The sequence below is a fragment of the Zootoca vivipara genome, chromosome 1 (assembly GCF_965207765.1).
Source record: "Zootoca vivipara chromosome 1, rZooViv2.hap1.1, whole genome shotgun sequence".
NCBI classification, from domain to species: Eukaryota; Metazoa; Chordata; class Lepidosauria; order Squamata; family Lacertidae; genus Zootoca; species Zootoca vivipara.
The window spans coordinates 108754162-108769295 of record NC_142582.1 but is presented as its reverse complement, the minus strand read 5'-3'; the positions used below and the strand labels follow the sequence as shown (position 1 = coordinate 108769295).

The 15134-nt window shown below is 44.0% G+C and overlaps 1 protein-coding gene across 1 annotated transcript in view; it reads left to right on the top strand.

Moving 5' to 3' along the window:
* Positions 1-15134, top strand: part of STON2 (stonin 2) — a 70289-nt gene that overhangs the window by 7926 nt on the left and 47229 nt on the right. Inside the window, exons 2-4 of the mRNA XM_035107794.3 lie at positions 5238-5445; positions 6883-7146; positions 10948-11145. Of these exons, the coding sequence (XP_034963685.3) occupies positions 5358-5445; positions 6883-7146; positions 10948-11145 (550 nt within the window). The 5' untranslated portion in view covers positions 5238-5357. The remainder of the gene's footprint in view (positions 1-5237; positions 5446-6882; positions 7147-10947; positions 11146-15134) is intronic.

Genomic DNA, 15134 nt, shown 5'->3' with positions numbered 1-15134 from the left:
ACAAAAATAGGGTGAAATTACACTCTGATCGCACAGTTGCAGACCTTTTTCATTTCGTTTCACTTTTAATTTGTACACCTCCTTTCTATATTGCTGTACACATGGCAGTTTACAAGCTGAAGAAACAACAAAATAGACACCAGAGATCAAGAGCTGGGCAACGATATTGTGGACCATTTGTTATACCTTTCCAGTTCTGTAGAGCATGATGACTGTGGCCAAATCCCTTTTTCCAGGAAAGGGTGCAACAGCCAAAGCTGGTAAAAGGCACTGATACTCAACCATGTAGGTGTGCCAGATCAACAAGCGCTAGCAACCTGTTAGCCTGAGACTTAAGGGGGAGTGCGACACCTAACCCTGGATCAGATGATTTGCTGAACCAACAGCATTTGCTTCTTAAATGGATTAAATTTCATTTAAGTGCACATCTAGTCCTTTACTGATATCAAATATTAGTTTGGGACAGTGATGGCGAACCTATGACATACGTGTCAGAAGTGACACGCAGAGCCCTCAATGCTGGCACGCACCCCATCGGCCCATTCACGCTGTTGTCCCGCCCCCCCCCCATTTGTTCTCCTGCTCGCTCCTCAGCTTGTCTCTGATCCTTTGTTGCTGCTGCTGCTGGTGGTAGCCAGAGATTGGTTTTTAACCCTTTCTGTGCTGTTTTTTTCAGGCGCTTTGGCAGATGTTGATTGGGTGTAACAGCGTTCATTTTTTAACCTGTTCTGTGCTGGGGATTTTTGGTGCTTTGGCAGACTATGTTGGTGCTGCATGTTAGTTCCAGCGAAGGTATTATTCATTTATTTCTGTTCTCTTCCCCCCCAAAAAGTGCAGCAGCTTTGGGGCACCCCCCCAAAAAAGCAAAGCAACTTTTGCACTCCCCAAAAAAACCCTCCAAAACTTTGGTCAGCAGCTCCCCCACAAAAGCTCAACAACTCTGGGCACTTTGTGATAAATAAGGGTTTTTTGGTTTGGTTTGGTTAAATAATTAGTTTTTGGTTTATTAAATACAGTTATATATTACAATTATACATTTTTGTTATTTAAACTATAAATATCGCAAAATTATAGTTTTTTTTCTCAAAGTGACACACCACCCGAGTTATGCTCAGTTTTTTGGCGAATTTTGACACACCAAGCTCAAAAGGTTGCACATCACTGGTTTAGGATTTCTAGTCTTCCTAGGATCTGCTGAAAGCTGCGTGCTGGCTCCTCGTCCCAAATCTCTCCTGATAATTGCACCCAAAAGTTTCATGTTGCTACTTCGCTTGCTTTGTCCGATGGGTTGCTGTCTTTTCCACGTTATAAAATATTTGCTGTTTCGGAATTTTACAGACTTGGGGGCAGGGCTTTGCTTGAAGGAGGGCTTGAGACTAAGACAGTATAGTGAAGTGGGTACAGAAATGTGCTTTTATCTCTTTACCATTTCCTGCCACCACAATGCATTTTTTTCATTGCCCCTCTGAATTCCAGGTAGGGCTGGTGGGGAGGGAATCCCGTCTGAACCCTGGAGAGCGGCTGCGAGTCAGTGCAGGCAACACTGAGCTAGGTGGAGCGTTGATCTGACTCAATATAGTGCAACGTCCTATGTTCCAATCACTCTTCGGAGTTGCAATGAAGGGGCAGTTTAGCTAAGAATCTGAAAATGTGCATCACTCGATGGCCGAAATCTCAAGCACATGTGAAATGGCAATAAACTGAATTGACAGCCTGCTGACCTTGCAGTTTATCTAAAATTTGCTGCATGTAGGGCCTCCAACAAATGATTACTCCAGAGTGGTAAAATAATATTACTTTTACCACTATTGAGGGCAGAGACAGCTCTGGGTTTGAGGGGGCAAAAAGCCCACAAGTATTGGCCCCTTGGGGGTAGGGGCAAGAGCACTTCTAATTTCCCACAATGCCCCTGATGTGGCATCACTGTGCACCATATCGGGAAAATAAATGGCAGCTTCCAAACCCAGGGTAAGTATCAGTGGTTGGCCTTACTGAGTTGCTAGGGCTTTGACAGCTGCCTGACGACAAGAGCAGCTTGCAGGTTGCTGTGGGAGAGAGCGCAATTTGAACTGTCTGCCTTGGGCCCCTAAATGACTTGGGTCTGTCTGTGAAGGAGTGCTGGTTTAGGACACCCCTTGGACAAAACCCCTCTCCTGCTGGGATGTGGGCCATCAGCAGGATGCATGAACCATGCTGACTTTTGACACCGGCCTTGATTAGCATTGCAGTGGCTTGCCTGCTAGTCTCTTGAGTTAGATCCCAAGGTTTGCAAAAAGAGGAGAAGTTATGCCCCTGTTCTGCGCTGGGACTCTGCCATCCAACCCTCAGAGTTACTGTATGGGCGTTCAGTGACTCATAGGGTCATTAGGGTCTTGCTCATATATTATGAGTCGCTTCTGTGGTTGGATACTCCTCCATTAAGACTATTTTGGGCACAAAGAGCTGTTTTCATTTTGCAGATGAACTACCCAAGCCTTCTTTCAGCCATGGCCTAACAGGAAGATGAATAGTGGCACTCTTGTCACACCTGCTGCTCGCTTCAGCCCCAAAGCAAGGAGGAATACTGTCAGAATTTAGCTGTTAAAAGACCAACCTGCCTAACTGCGCAGCAGAGTTTTGTTTTCCATGTTTAAACTCTCAGTCTTGGTGAATTTTCATTTGGTTGTGGGAGGGGATATATTTGGCGTGTGTTTTTTTATGGAAGTGGAAAGGGGGTGGTGACAGGTAAACACTGCCTCAGTGAGGAGAAACAATTCTACCTCCATGACGGGCCTGCTTCATCCTCTCTCCTTTCAGAGGTTTTTCTTAGACACTGAAATAAAATAAAAAAATTCCTTCAGTAGCACCTTAAAGACCAACTAAGTTTTTATTTTGGTATGAGCTTTCGTGTGCATGCACACTTCTTCAGATACACTCGTGCATGCACACGAAAGCTCATACCAAAATAAAAACTTAGTTGGTCTTTAAGGTGCTACTGAAGGAATTTTTTTATTTTGCTTCGACTCAGACCAACACGGCTACTTACCTGTAACTGAAATAAAAGAAAGCATTCTCCTCAGCTCCCTGAGCATGTGAAACTCTTGATAAAGCCTTTTGCCTGTTCACGTCCTGCTCTCTTCAGATTTCGTTCAGGACTTTCTCAGCTAGGCTGCTTGGGGAGAGAGCAAGGCTCTGTTAAAAAATTACTCACATTACAGATGTTTCAGCAAGCCAAAAGAACTGTGCAGTTGGTCAGGTGGGAAAAACAGCAAAATATTGAGGTCAGTCTATCCCTCCCTCTCTCAGGGGCAAACCCAAAAAGAACACACACTGCCCATGACCTTAAATGTCTTGAAAATAGTTTTCTGTAACTAGCCTGCTTGCTTAAACAGCAAGTGTGAGCCATGGCATCAAAAATGGCTTCTGGGGCTGAGCTCTGATTAACTCTTGACTCAAATTAAGTCCACCTGGCTAGAGTCCACCTCCTCCCATCCCACATTATCCACCCTTATCCAGCTTCCTTGTCCCTGGCAGGGAAACAAGCTGGCAAGTTTTCTTCGCAGTTGTGAAGTTTTCAGTAAATCACTCTTAACTCTCTTTCCCCATCAAAACATTACACTGCCTTAAAGCATTGAGTACACACACAAAAAGTTCTCGGTAGAAATAGAAAGATGATTAAAAGTAGGGGCCAGGAGATCTGAAAAACGGGGCTTGGGTTCCCTAGGAAACCTAACAGTGCCTCTTTCCCTGTGACATGTTAGTTGCCAGATTATTTTAAGAAGTGATACTGCAGAGTTGCGGTATTTATTTTATGTAGTTCAGAGAACAATTACCTACCTCTCCAAGGAACATACAGTAATTCGTTGGTTTAATGCTGACCCCATTTGCTAGTTGGTTTTGCAAAACTCTACCAGTTCTTTCTACACGGCACTTTTAAACTCTTTGACACTGGATAGCTGGGCAGCATACACAAACAGGGCTGCGGTTTCAAATTCAGTTTATCAGTGGAAACCTCTGGTTACAAAGGGGGCATCCTGCTTAAATTGTGCTAGAAAAAAAACATGCATTTGGTATTGGAATCTGGTTATGGAGGTTGTTAGGAAGGAGCTGGGATTGCTCTTGTAGCAAGAAACCTAGATCCCATATTTGGTATTGTGTGCTTGCCATAAGATCAGGATGGTACTAGAAGATTATTTGTTGTTCCATAAGGGTCTTCTTTGAAGACCAACTTTATTGAAGTCAATGTAGCTTTGGAACTGGAATTTCAAGATCTAGATTTTTCCAAGTGGAAACTCTCAACTTCAGCAAAATAAATAGAGGTGCACATTCCCTTTTGAACACGTTGATACTCGGAGCAAATAGAGAGAAAAGATAGTGGTATAATCCAACTATTTTAATCTCCACTTAAATCTCTTTAGTCTAAGATAATATTCCCCAGCTTGGTGCCCTCCAGATGCTATAGACTCCAACTCCCACCACCCTCAGGCAGTATAGCCAGTGGTCAGGACTGATGGGAGTTGCAGTCCCAAAAACATTTGGAGAGCACTATATTTGGGAAAGCTTTTGAATTTATTTAGTAGCCTTAATCTCCCTCAGTTTAAATGTTACCTGGTCAAAAGAGCCAAAGTCCCAATTCCAGAAAAAATAGGTTGCCTGATTTACACTTACACTTACTTACACAAATTCCATATGCAAGCAACAGTAGACCTCCTTCAGAATCGCCCAGGGCCAGCCCAATCCATTTTGCCATTTGAAGCAAGACTAGTAATAGTTGGATTTTATCCCTGCCCAGCCAAAACATATCTAGGAATTTCACAAGAAGGTACTGAATCTCCAATAAGATTGACATAATGTCTTTATTTCAAGGGAGTTACTTTGGAATAAAACATGCCCAGACCAGCCAGTTGTGTTTTATTCTGCAAAGGCTGCAGACGCAGGGAGTGAATGAAATAATAGAAAAGTGCTTAAGCAAGCATACCCCAATATCCTTCCCTCTCCCTCAGAAATGCCTGCTTCCTTTTTAAAAATGAAAGCTAAGAGCCTACCCAACCCCCAAATCCTACCCCTTCTGCCCATCTGTCAGGAGCTCACAAGCCTGAAATTTGCTCTCTCCTGCTGTAGTTCAGTAGCACTTTCCTGTATGTTTCCCACAGCAAATGGTATTCAGAGACACTGGAGGTAATCTTTGCTAGTAGCCATTTATACCCTTGTACAATCAAATTGTGGGTTTCTAATATTTTTTTTCCCTCTCCTGACAGCTGCCGTGTCAGGAATGAAATGAATTTTTTAAAAATGACAACTTTGCAACAAAGTGGGCTGTCTGCTGTCTACTGTCTGCCGGCGATGTGAATGAAGATGAGTAGCGACTTGCAGCGAGCATGACATCACTTGCCAACGTCATTGCTTCCCAGCAGTCAGAGTGGGTCTCCTTCAACGATGGGCTGCTGCTACCGGCTGCCTCCCAGGGTAGGCAAATTCCTTCCCTCTGATGAAACAGGCTGTTGCTGTATCTTGATATAAATAAGTTAGTCAAAGGAAACAAGGCAACTCTTTTACTCCATTCCAAAGCCCTCTGTGTGTGTGGTTTTTTTTACAAGTCCAGCCTCTTCTCCATTCATTCAGCATAGACACAAACTGATGGGTCTTCCTCCCATTGGGTTTTGTGTTTTCCCAGTTGCATGTCGCACACAGACCTACTAAAATGGAGAAACTCCTTGCATGAATGGGAATTGCTTGTGCTTGTGCTCAGGGGTGCCTGAGGTAAAACAGGAAGCTGTTCCACCACCCTGCCATAGCCTCGCCTACTAGGGTCTCACAGCAGCTTCCGGTGAGATATTGTGAGAGCTCACAAAAGCTCTGCGAGATCTTGCCAGAGTTCCATGAGATTTTGCAAGACCTGGCTGGAAGCCACTGTTGCGCAGTCCCACCAGCAAGAGCACCCCCCCCCAAAAAATGGGACTCTGCCACCCAAGCCAGCAGCTTCAGTCTACCTCATGGGCAGGCCAGCCCTGCTCCAGCAGCAGTTGTGACTTTTACTAGCATGAGTCTGTAATAGAGCAAATAGAGCAAAGTAATGGATAGAGCAGGGATGAAGAGCCTGTGGTCCTATAGACGTTGCTGGAGTCCAGCTCCCATCAGCCCCAGCCAGTTTGGCTGATAGTCAAGGATGATGGGAGCTGTAGTCCAGCAATATCTGGAAGGCCATAGGTCTCCCAACTCTGGGATACAGGGTTTTGGACTCAGAACTAGGTTGAATTCCTTCTTCAACTCACAGGGAGAACTTGAGTCAAGGACTCTACCAGCCTATCCTGCTTTAAAGTGTAGTTATGGAGTTAAAATGGGGTCACCCTAAGCTCCTTGGAAAGGATTTGATTACATGTGGGTAGCTATGTTCAGTTTTTATATACCATGACTTGCTCAGTATAATGACACTGGGACACAGTATTACATGTACTATGCATTACAAAGTCTCTTTAATGGTGGAGAGGAGAATGACTCAACCTGGGCTGCCATGTTTCTTATAACAGGTAGTTTCACTCAGAAGCATAAAGCTGTAATATTGCCCTATACACATTAAACATGTACAGTGGTACCTCGACATCTGAATGACTCGACTTCCGAAGGTTTCGACTTCCGAAGTCGACAAACCCGGAAGTCTTTTCGCCGTGCGCGCATTCTGTGCCTGCGCAGAAGCGGCGTTTGCGGTCGGCGCATGCGCAGAAGTGCAAAATCATGTTTCATGCATGCGCAAAACGGGTGCTTCGACAACCGAAGACTTTGACTTACGAAGACCGCCGCAGAACGGATAGCCTTCGTAAGTCGAGGTACCACTGTACAAATGATGAAAAAGGATGTTTAAAAATTACTTGTTACTTCTACATTATATTGTGATTCTTCTTGCAGGCCAAACTGGAGAACCTCTTGAAAGGTTTCTGTCCTCCTCTGATACTTCTTCCGAAGGCATCCAAAACCTGGATGGAGAATTTCAGACACTTGCACATGCTGAGCTGGGAGATGGAATGGACAAAACTGCTGCAGACTCTGTGTCCGTATGTTTGCTTGAAAACCACCCATCTCCAAAGCCTGATCTGTCTTCATCATTCAGCACGTGGGTCCAGTTTGAAGATGCACCCTGGCCTAGCACGTCACCAGAGAATGCGCATACAGGTTGGAATGCTACACTATACTGAAGTCTTATTACAGTAATGCTTGCAAATGATTCCAGGTTCAGTCCCTGGCATTTTCAGGTAGGGCTGAGAGAGGCTCTTGTCCGAAACTCTCGAGAGCCACTTCTTGTGAATAACACTGAGCTGGAATGATCCTATGATGGAGTAGCAACAGGCTGCATTGATGCAGCTTATATGTGCTTAGATCATTGACCTCAAGAATAATACCCAACCTGACACAGTTTGGGGACTTCTGTGATATTTTATCTGGGCTTCTACATACTAGACCTCTTATGGCTTTGTCCTGCAAAGTAGTTAGTCCCTGGCTAAGATAGTTAAGAAGCCATCTCCTAGGCCTTGCCCCAAGTATTCCACAGATATTTTGGCTTGTTTATTGTCAACATCACATAAACACACACACCCCACACGCACACAGTGTCTAAAAGACTCTTTGCTACTCCATATAAACCTACCTTCTCTTTTAATACTGTTTCAGAGGCTGTGTTGATACTCCTTTCAAAGCTGAAGTATTGGCAACCGGAGAAAGGGCATTTTCAGTAGTGATGCCCTTGTTGTGAAATTTTGCTCCTCTGGAGATACTTGACTGGTACATACTTTGCTAACTTTAGAGTACCGGGTAAAGATTTTTTTAAAAAAGGGATGATATGATACTGATTATTTTTATTGCTGATTTTAGGAACACAGGAAATATGTGTTCCTGTGTCAGGCTTTGATCCAGGGGCCTTCTTCAGGGAAAGCTTGTGCTCCACCACTGTGCTATTATTTTTATTTTTTAAAAAAACCTGTTCTGTTATTTTAATTCTTTTTTAAAATGCTAATTTTTGAATTTTTAAAGCTTTGTTGTTGGTTTCTTTGAAAGAATTTGCTAAAAGTGTTATTTTAAAAATAACACTTTAAAAAAAAATTCCTCCAAAAAATGTTTAATTATGCAAATATATTGTGACACTAGTCCTGCGAAGGGGCACCAATGGCATGGGAAATAGCCATGTCAGTCATACAACCATAGCTGCCAAGTTCTCCCTTTTTTAAAGGGGAAATTCCCTTATGCTGAATAGGCTTTCTCGCGAGAAAAGGGAAAACTTGGCAGTTATGCATACAACCCATATGGTACCCTGATTGCTTATGCTACCAATGCAGAATGGAACTCGGCCCTGTTTCAATTCTCTCTTATATTGACGTTTCAATTCAATCAGATATACTGCTGGGCAAAGCTGCGCCCTGGAATGTAGCGAGGTATGAAAAGTATAGCTAGAAAAGGCCTATTGTGACATCTGGATCACACTCCTCTCAAGGACTTTGTCTGATTCTAAGTGGCTCAAGTAACTAGGGCTTTATCTCACATTCTTGGGGAGGCATTTTCACAACAGAGCAAACTTCACATAATGCCGATTGTGCTATCCGCTCTGAAACTGGCAAGTCTTGAGTAAGAGAATCGTACAGCTGAGGAAGAAGGAAAGCAATAACTGGAAACGATGAGAGCTTGATGGCATGCTAAAATTGGAACAAATTGTACTATCTTCGCTGCTGGAGGAAAAGTTCGCTATAAGCTCAGGTAGCTGAAGACTGAGGATGTATGTTGTATAACTGGAACAAATTTGGAGAGAGAATTCTCAAGCAAGCTATTCTAGATCTCATCCACATCATACATGCAAAGCATTGCTTTTAAGAGTAATAATGAATCCTGGGAACTGTAGTGCTAACCCAGCACCCATAACAAACTACAGTTTCCAGGATTCTCCATGACTGTTAAAGTGGTATAATAGTTCTTTAAATGTATGGTGTGAGTAGAGCTTGCTTCTAAAGACTATGAAGGTATGTTCTTCTAACTGTGATTTTGGACATTTCATATTATAGATGCTGTTTGCACATGAGGCTTATAAGGAAAAATATCTCTGTTCAGACATTCTGAAAGAGTGTGTAAAGAGGGGAGATGAGGATCCCAGCTCTCCTCGCATCCCATGTATTAATAGTCTTTTTGCAGAGCAGGCAGGTATGCGGTTTTCATAGGATTTTGTATACACATGTATAGGAAATGGGTTCCCTCCGTTCCTGCTGTCTATAAACACACATTTAGGTATTTGCGCAGCTTATATAGAAGCAGCCACTGTAACTGAGGGTGAAATTCAACACTGCACTACTATTCTGTCAATGAAAATATTTTTTGCTTGCCAGATGGAATGTTCTCTCCTATCTTCTCCCCACAGACTGGTCTGCGGGTTCTCTCAACTCCCCAGAGCAGATTTGGGGGAAAATGCATGGAGGGGGGGGAAGCCCTATTACACTAGCAGAAGTCCTCTTCCAGGACTTTTGCTAGCCTACCAGGTTAGTTGAATCTGGCCCGCCGAGTTCTCCAATGTGACCCTTTTCTGCTGGCACCAATTCCCTTAAAACACTCTTAAAACTTCCTGGTAGCCTGGCATTAGGTGTGAGATTGTCACCAGTACCAGAGATGGACCAAACTGTTAACTAAGACTGTTTGTTTATCAAAGGGATAATTGTGAACATAAGGAAAAGCTGATACATTGAGATCTACACGTGCTTGATGATGGTTTCCAAGGACTCAAGAGATGCTGTTGCTGAGACCTGCCTCTAAAAGGCTTTTACCTCGGACCAATTTCCCTGACATTCCTCCCCAGCCAAATTCACTCACAACCCAGTTAACTACTGGGTACAATCTGCCTCTGATCCCAAGGCTCCTCCGGTTGTACTTCCGGTTTCTTGAACATTTCCCCTGTTTTAAAAAACCTGCTTTTGTCCTCTTCCGTTAAGACCTTTACACATCACAGCCACCAAAGCATTGTTAACACACTGGAGAAAAATATGCCAGAATATTCAGGATTTCGCTGTCCACTTTCGCCTCAACTTTCTCTGTTCTTCGCCTCACACCTTCCTCATCAACTGTCGTTCCCGACTGACAGGCAAACTGCCCATTCTTCACTGGCTAGAGCCTCCAACCAATCAGAGCCTCAGACCCATCGAATGTACTTGATCCCGGGCCCGTCTATAAATATTAAATATTAAATAAATATTAAAAGCAATTATCTATTTCCCCTTTCGGAACTTGTCTCCAAGCAGCTACTGCTAAACAGTCTTGCAACACAGTAAACAGCACAAGGTCTTGGACTTTGACATTTACGCTCTGACATTAACAGAGGTTGCACAAAACTTTTTTCGAAGCACAAAACGCATAGACAGACATACACAACATTCCTCAGTCTACAACATGGTAGCAAGTGTTTCGGTTTTACATTGGTACCACGGTTTAAGTACACAATTGGTTCCATAAGTCTGGACATAACCTGAAGCGTACTTAACCTGAAGCGAACTTTCCCATTGAAAGTAATGGAAAGTGGATTAATCCGTTCCAGATGGGTCCGCGGAGTACTCAACCTGAAAAGTACTTAACCCAAAGTATGAATGTAATTGGTTCTGGAAGTCCGTACTTAACCTGAAGGGTACTTAACCTGAAGTGTACTTTCCCATTGAAAGTAATGGAAAGTGGATTAATCCGTTCCAGACAGGTCCGTGGAGTACTTAAACTGAAAGTACTCAAACCGAAGCGTACTTAAACCGAGGTATGACTGTATATTAGAAGGCTTGTAGCAAATGAGGAGCATTGATAGCATCAAATAACCAACTACCCTGCAGCATTTCCTTGCTTGGGGGAAACTTGGTATAAGATGTTCTGCACCATCCTATTCCCTCTTTTGTCATGATTCACCTTTCCAGAACCCTTTGAATGCTGCCTAGTTCCACAAATTTCTTTCTTTCTTTTTTAAAGCCTTCTCTCCAAGAACATTCTGCTGGACGTGTCCCTCTTCGGGATCTTCTGAGAGAAGGCCTCTCACGTCAGACAACAGTTGGACAACTACTTCTGAGAACACCAGCAGCCCCAGTTTCACACCTTCCTATACTGACCTGCAATCCATAAACACTGAAGACCTGACTAGTGGCAGAGCATCTGCAGCAGACTCAACCGGTAAGCAAGCTTTGTGCTTCCTTCCCCTTTCATTGGTCACATTTCCCTAAATAAAGTGTTAACATTGGAATCTAAATTTGCAATGAATCCTGGATCAGCCTATTACAAATACAGTATCATGATATGAGCTTCAGAAGATGGCTCGGCCAACTATAAGTTGCCTTATTCTTGGTGCTCTTGCTGAACCCAGGACTGCCTACCCATTTTATTAAGTCTTTTAAAGAACAGTTTAACCGAACAAACATAAAACAAAAATACAAAGTGAAATAAATAAAAGCTATACTACAGTGGTACCTGGGTTTACAAACACAATTGGTTCTGGAAGTCTGTACTTAACCTGAAGCGTACTTAACCTGAAGCGAACTTTCCCATTGAAAGTAATGGAAAGTGGATTAATCCGTTCCAGACGGTCCGTAGAGTACTTAAACTGAAGTGTACTTAACCTGAAGCGAACTTTCCCATTGAAAGTAATGGAAAGTGGATTAATCCGTTCCAGACGGGTCCGCGGAGTACTTAAACTGAAAATACTCAAACCGAGGTGTACTTAAACTGAGGTATGACTGTATATCATTATACGAGTTAACAATTACAATCCCATTTATACGTCTCTGGTGTGCAGGTTTTATTATTATCCAGAGAGATATATATGCTTATTTTTAACCTACTATATTTTGTATAAAAGTGTTCCAAATGTCTTTATACTTGTCCATACAAAGTCTACATCTCTAAGCAATCGCTTCATAAGTTGCAAGTGTCGTCATATCTTCAGTCCACTGATTAAATGGAGCTGTGCACATATCTTTCCGGAGCATCAGTACCAGTCTTTTGGTTCTAGTAAGGGATGGCCCACCCATGAGATGGACTGAGGCAGCCACCTTGGGTGACAGAATCCCATGGGGCAGTGCCCCTGTGTGAGCCCCGCCTACCCCATCACCACAGGAGAAGCGGAGAGAAGCAGCGGTGGCTTCCAGTGAGATGTCTCCAGAAGCCACCACTGTATGACCCCGGTAAGCGGGAATTTGGCAAAGGGGAGGCAATGGGGTGGCACCTTCCCTTTTTGCCTCAGGCAGCGAAATGGGGTGCGCCACCCCGCCTGCGCCAGTTATCAAAGAAGACCACTAGTGAGACTTTTGAGAATGTTTTACAAATAAATTTAATCTGTAGTTAAAATATTGTAGTTGCTTCAGCACATTCACCTTTCCTTCACTGACTAGCCCGGGGTGTGTGTGTGTGTCTTTTTTTAAGAGCTAAAGAAGGCCTGATAACCTTTATGTCTTTAGCCCTGATCTTGCTGCTCTGCCCTTCCCTAGGCCAGATGAGGACTGTGGCCCTTTCCCCCCTCCCATGATGGCTGCTTATTGTGGGAGGGGGAAATCATGTACCCCAGGGCTAAAGGCATTGTATAACTTCTCATATACTTTGGCCCTAAGACAAAGGAAAAGGCAGAGAGAGAATCAAGACAACCTTTGGAGATACGTGATGAGATCTTTTGACTTTTTTTTTTTTAAAAAAAACAACAACCAACTTTTACTCAGTTCTTGTGGGGGGCAGACTTTTGGTCAGAGCAGCAGGTCTGAGGGGGGAGTTGTACAACCCTTTCTGTCTGTTCCATTTTTGTAATCTAAATCCCTTCCCCCTCCTCAGCTAATGTGAGCCGTACTTGGGGGATGGGGTGGAATACAGATAGATTACCTGCTTCCTCCATAAATTTTGCTCCTGTAGGATAAATAGTAGCTGGGGCATGATAGGGTTAATTAAAACACCCCCTCCAGCCATTGTTGCTGTTCTGATTAAAATCTGAGTCAAGAGAGAGAAGCAAATTTGCAGACCTGCATGACAAAAAATAATCAGGAGTAGATTCTGCCATGCTGGAATGTTAAGCTGTGCCCCTGATATGCCCAGAGGTAAGGTAAAGGGTAAAAGGACCCCTGACAATTAAGTCCAGTCATGAACGACTCTGGGGTTGCGGCGCTCATCTCACTTTACAGGCCGACGTTTGTCCGCAGACAGTTTTTCCGGGTCATGTGGCCAGCATGACTAAGCCGCTTCTGGCGAAAACAGAGGAGTGCACAGAAACGCCATTTACCTTCCTGCTGGAGCAGTACCTATTTATCTACTTGCACTTTGACGTGCTTTCGAACTGCTAGCTTGGCAGGAGCTGGGACCGAGCAACAGGAGCTTACCCTGTCGCGGGGATTCGAACCGCCGACCTTTCAATCGGCAAGCCCAAGCGGCACAGTGGTTTAAACCACAGCACCACCCATGCCCCAAGTGCCCAGAGGTAGAAAGCACAAATATTTACACTAAAGCACATGAAGCCTGGCACTCTTTCACTGTGTTTGATCAAATTAAAAGCTGGACTCGTGGTCTGTGGCTGATTCATATGCAATTCCTATGTGGCCTACTTCAGGGCATTGAGGTGAACTTTTGACAAGCTTCAAGGATAGCTGTCCTAGGTTGAGACCTTCACCTTTCCTAGGTAAAATTTACACAGCGACATACCAAGCAACCAGTGCTATCTGAATATTGTGGGAAGGGTTTGCAAATAGATAAAAGTGTCTTTACAGGATTTATCATGCTTACTTTGGGTCTCTTTCTGCCCTGCAATGTGGAAAGTCAAACATCTTTGCAATGGGCAGGAGTTCAGTTCGAAGTAGGGCACAGTTGTGTCAGACTTTCTATGGAAATTCTTGGTCTTCTGCTTCTGATTGAGGGGAAAAGAGCAACACAGCACCGAATGGTTCAGGTCCACAACTGCAAGATAACTGAGCACCCTGGAAAGCTGGTTTAAATCCCCGGGAACTTCCTTTTAATTTTACTAACAAGGAATTGGGAAATGTGAGCAACAGCCATTGAAAAAGTAGCCTGACTTCTAAAGGGTATATATCTTCAGTGGCTCAAAAATGACTAAGAGTAAGCCAGGACTGGGCAAAGCTCTGCACTATGCAGGGCAGAAATGTGTGTTTGAAGACTTTTAGGGCAGAACAGTGAGCTGATTTCTCATGGTGGATTAAATACACGACTGAGAATCTTGCACTCTCTTGATGTGATCTTTCAAGTGGCTGGAGATCAAATCGGCGAGGTTTTAGCAGTAGCACTAACAGCTATTACTTGTAACTCATTTCATATGCTCGAGTTATTGGAGTGGGTGCGTTGCCAACTATAAACACAAAAGTGGCATTTCCCATCATAATCAAGCAGTGCTTGATCCTGCTGTATCCTCAGGAACGGGCAGGACCACACAGCGAGGGCGGGGCGGCGGGAGGAAGGGTTCTCATGCTGAAATAAGAGATTCTGCTTCTTTGTAATAGAATGTGGTTGCCTCAAAAGCATGGGAAAGGATGAGGAGATTGTACCGGTAAGAAGCACAAGAATGTGGTTTAGCAATGATGAGATGTTTAGAGGATCGGTTTTAGGCCTAGCTGTTCTTAAGCACAGGGGGCTAATTGAAAGCAGATTTAGTGTAAAAGGAGAAGGGAAAGTCAGGAGAAAATCTTTTTGGCTTCTCTTGTATGATTTCTTCCTAGATGCTCAGACAGGGTCTGTTGCAGTGTTTTTTTCCAGTTTGGGGGGGGGGGGGGAATGTCGCTAAGATTGAAGATCAGTGTCTTTGGTGCATCATTTTAGAAGCCTGAATCCAAGTTGGCCATTAATGATGGGTATAATAATACATTAGGGATGTCCAATTTAATTTTGCTCCATATGCTAAAGGGACCCCTGACCATTAGGTCCAGTCGTGACCGACTCTGGGGTTGTGGCGCATTATTGGCTGAGGGAGCCAGCGCATAGCTTCCAGGTCATGTGGCCAGCATGACAAAGCCGCTTCTGGCGAACCAGAGCAGCACACGGAAACGCCGTTTACCTTCCCGCCGTAGCGGTACCTATTTATCTACTTGCACTTTTGATGTGCTTTTGAACTGCTAGGTTGGCAGGAGCTGGGACCGAGGAACGGGAGCTCACCCTGTCGCGGGGATTCGAACCGCCAACCT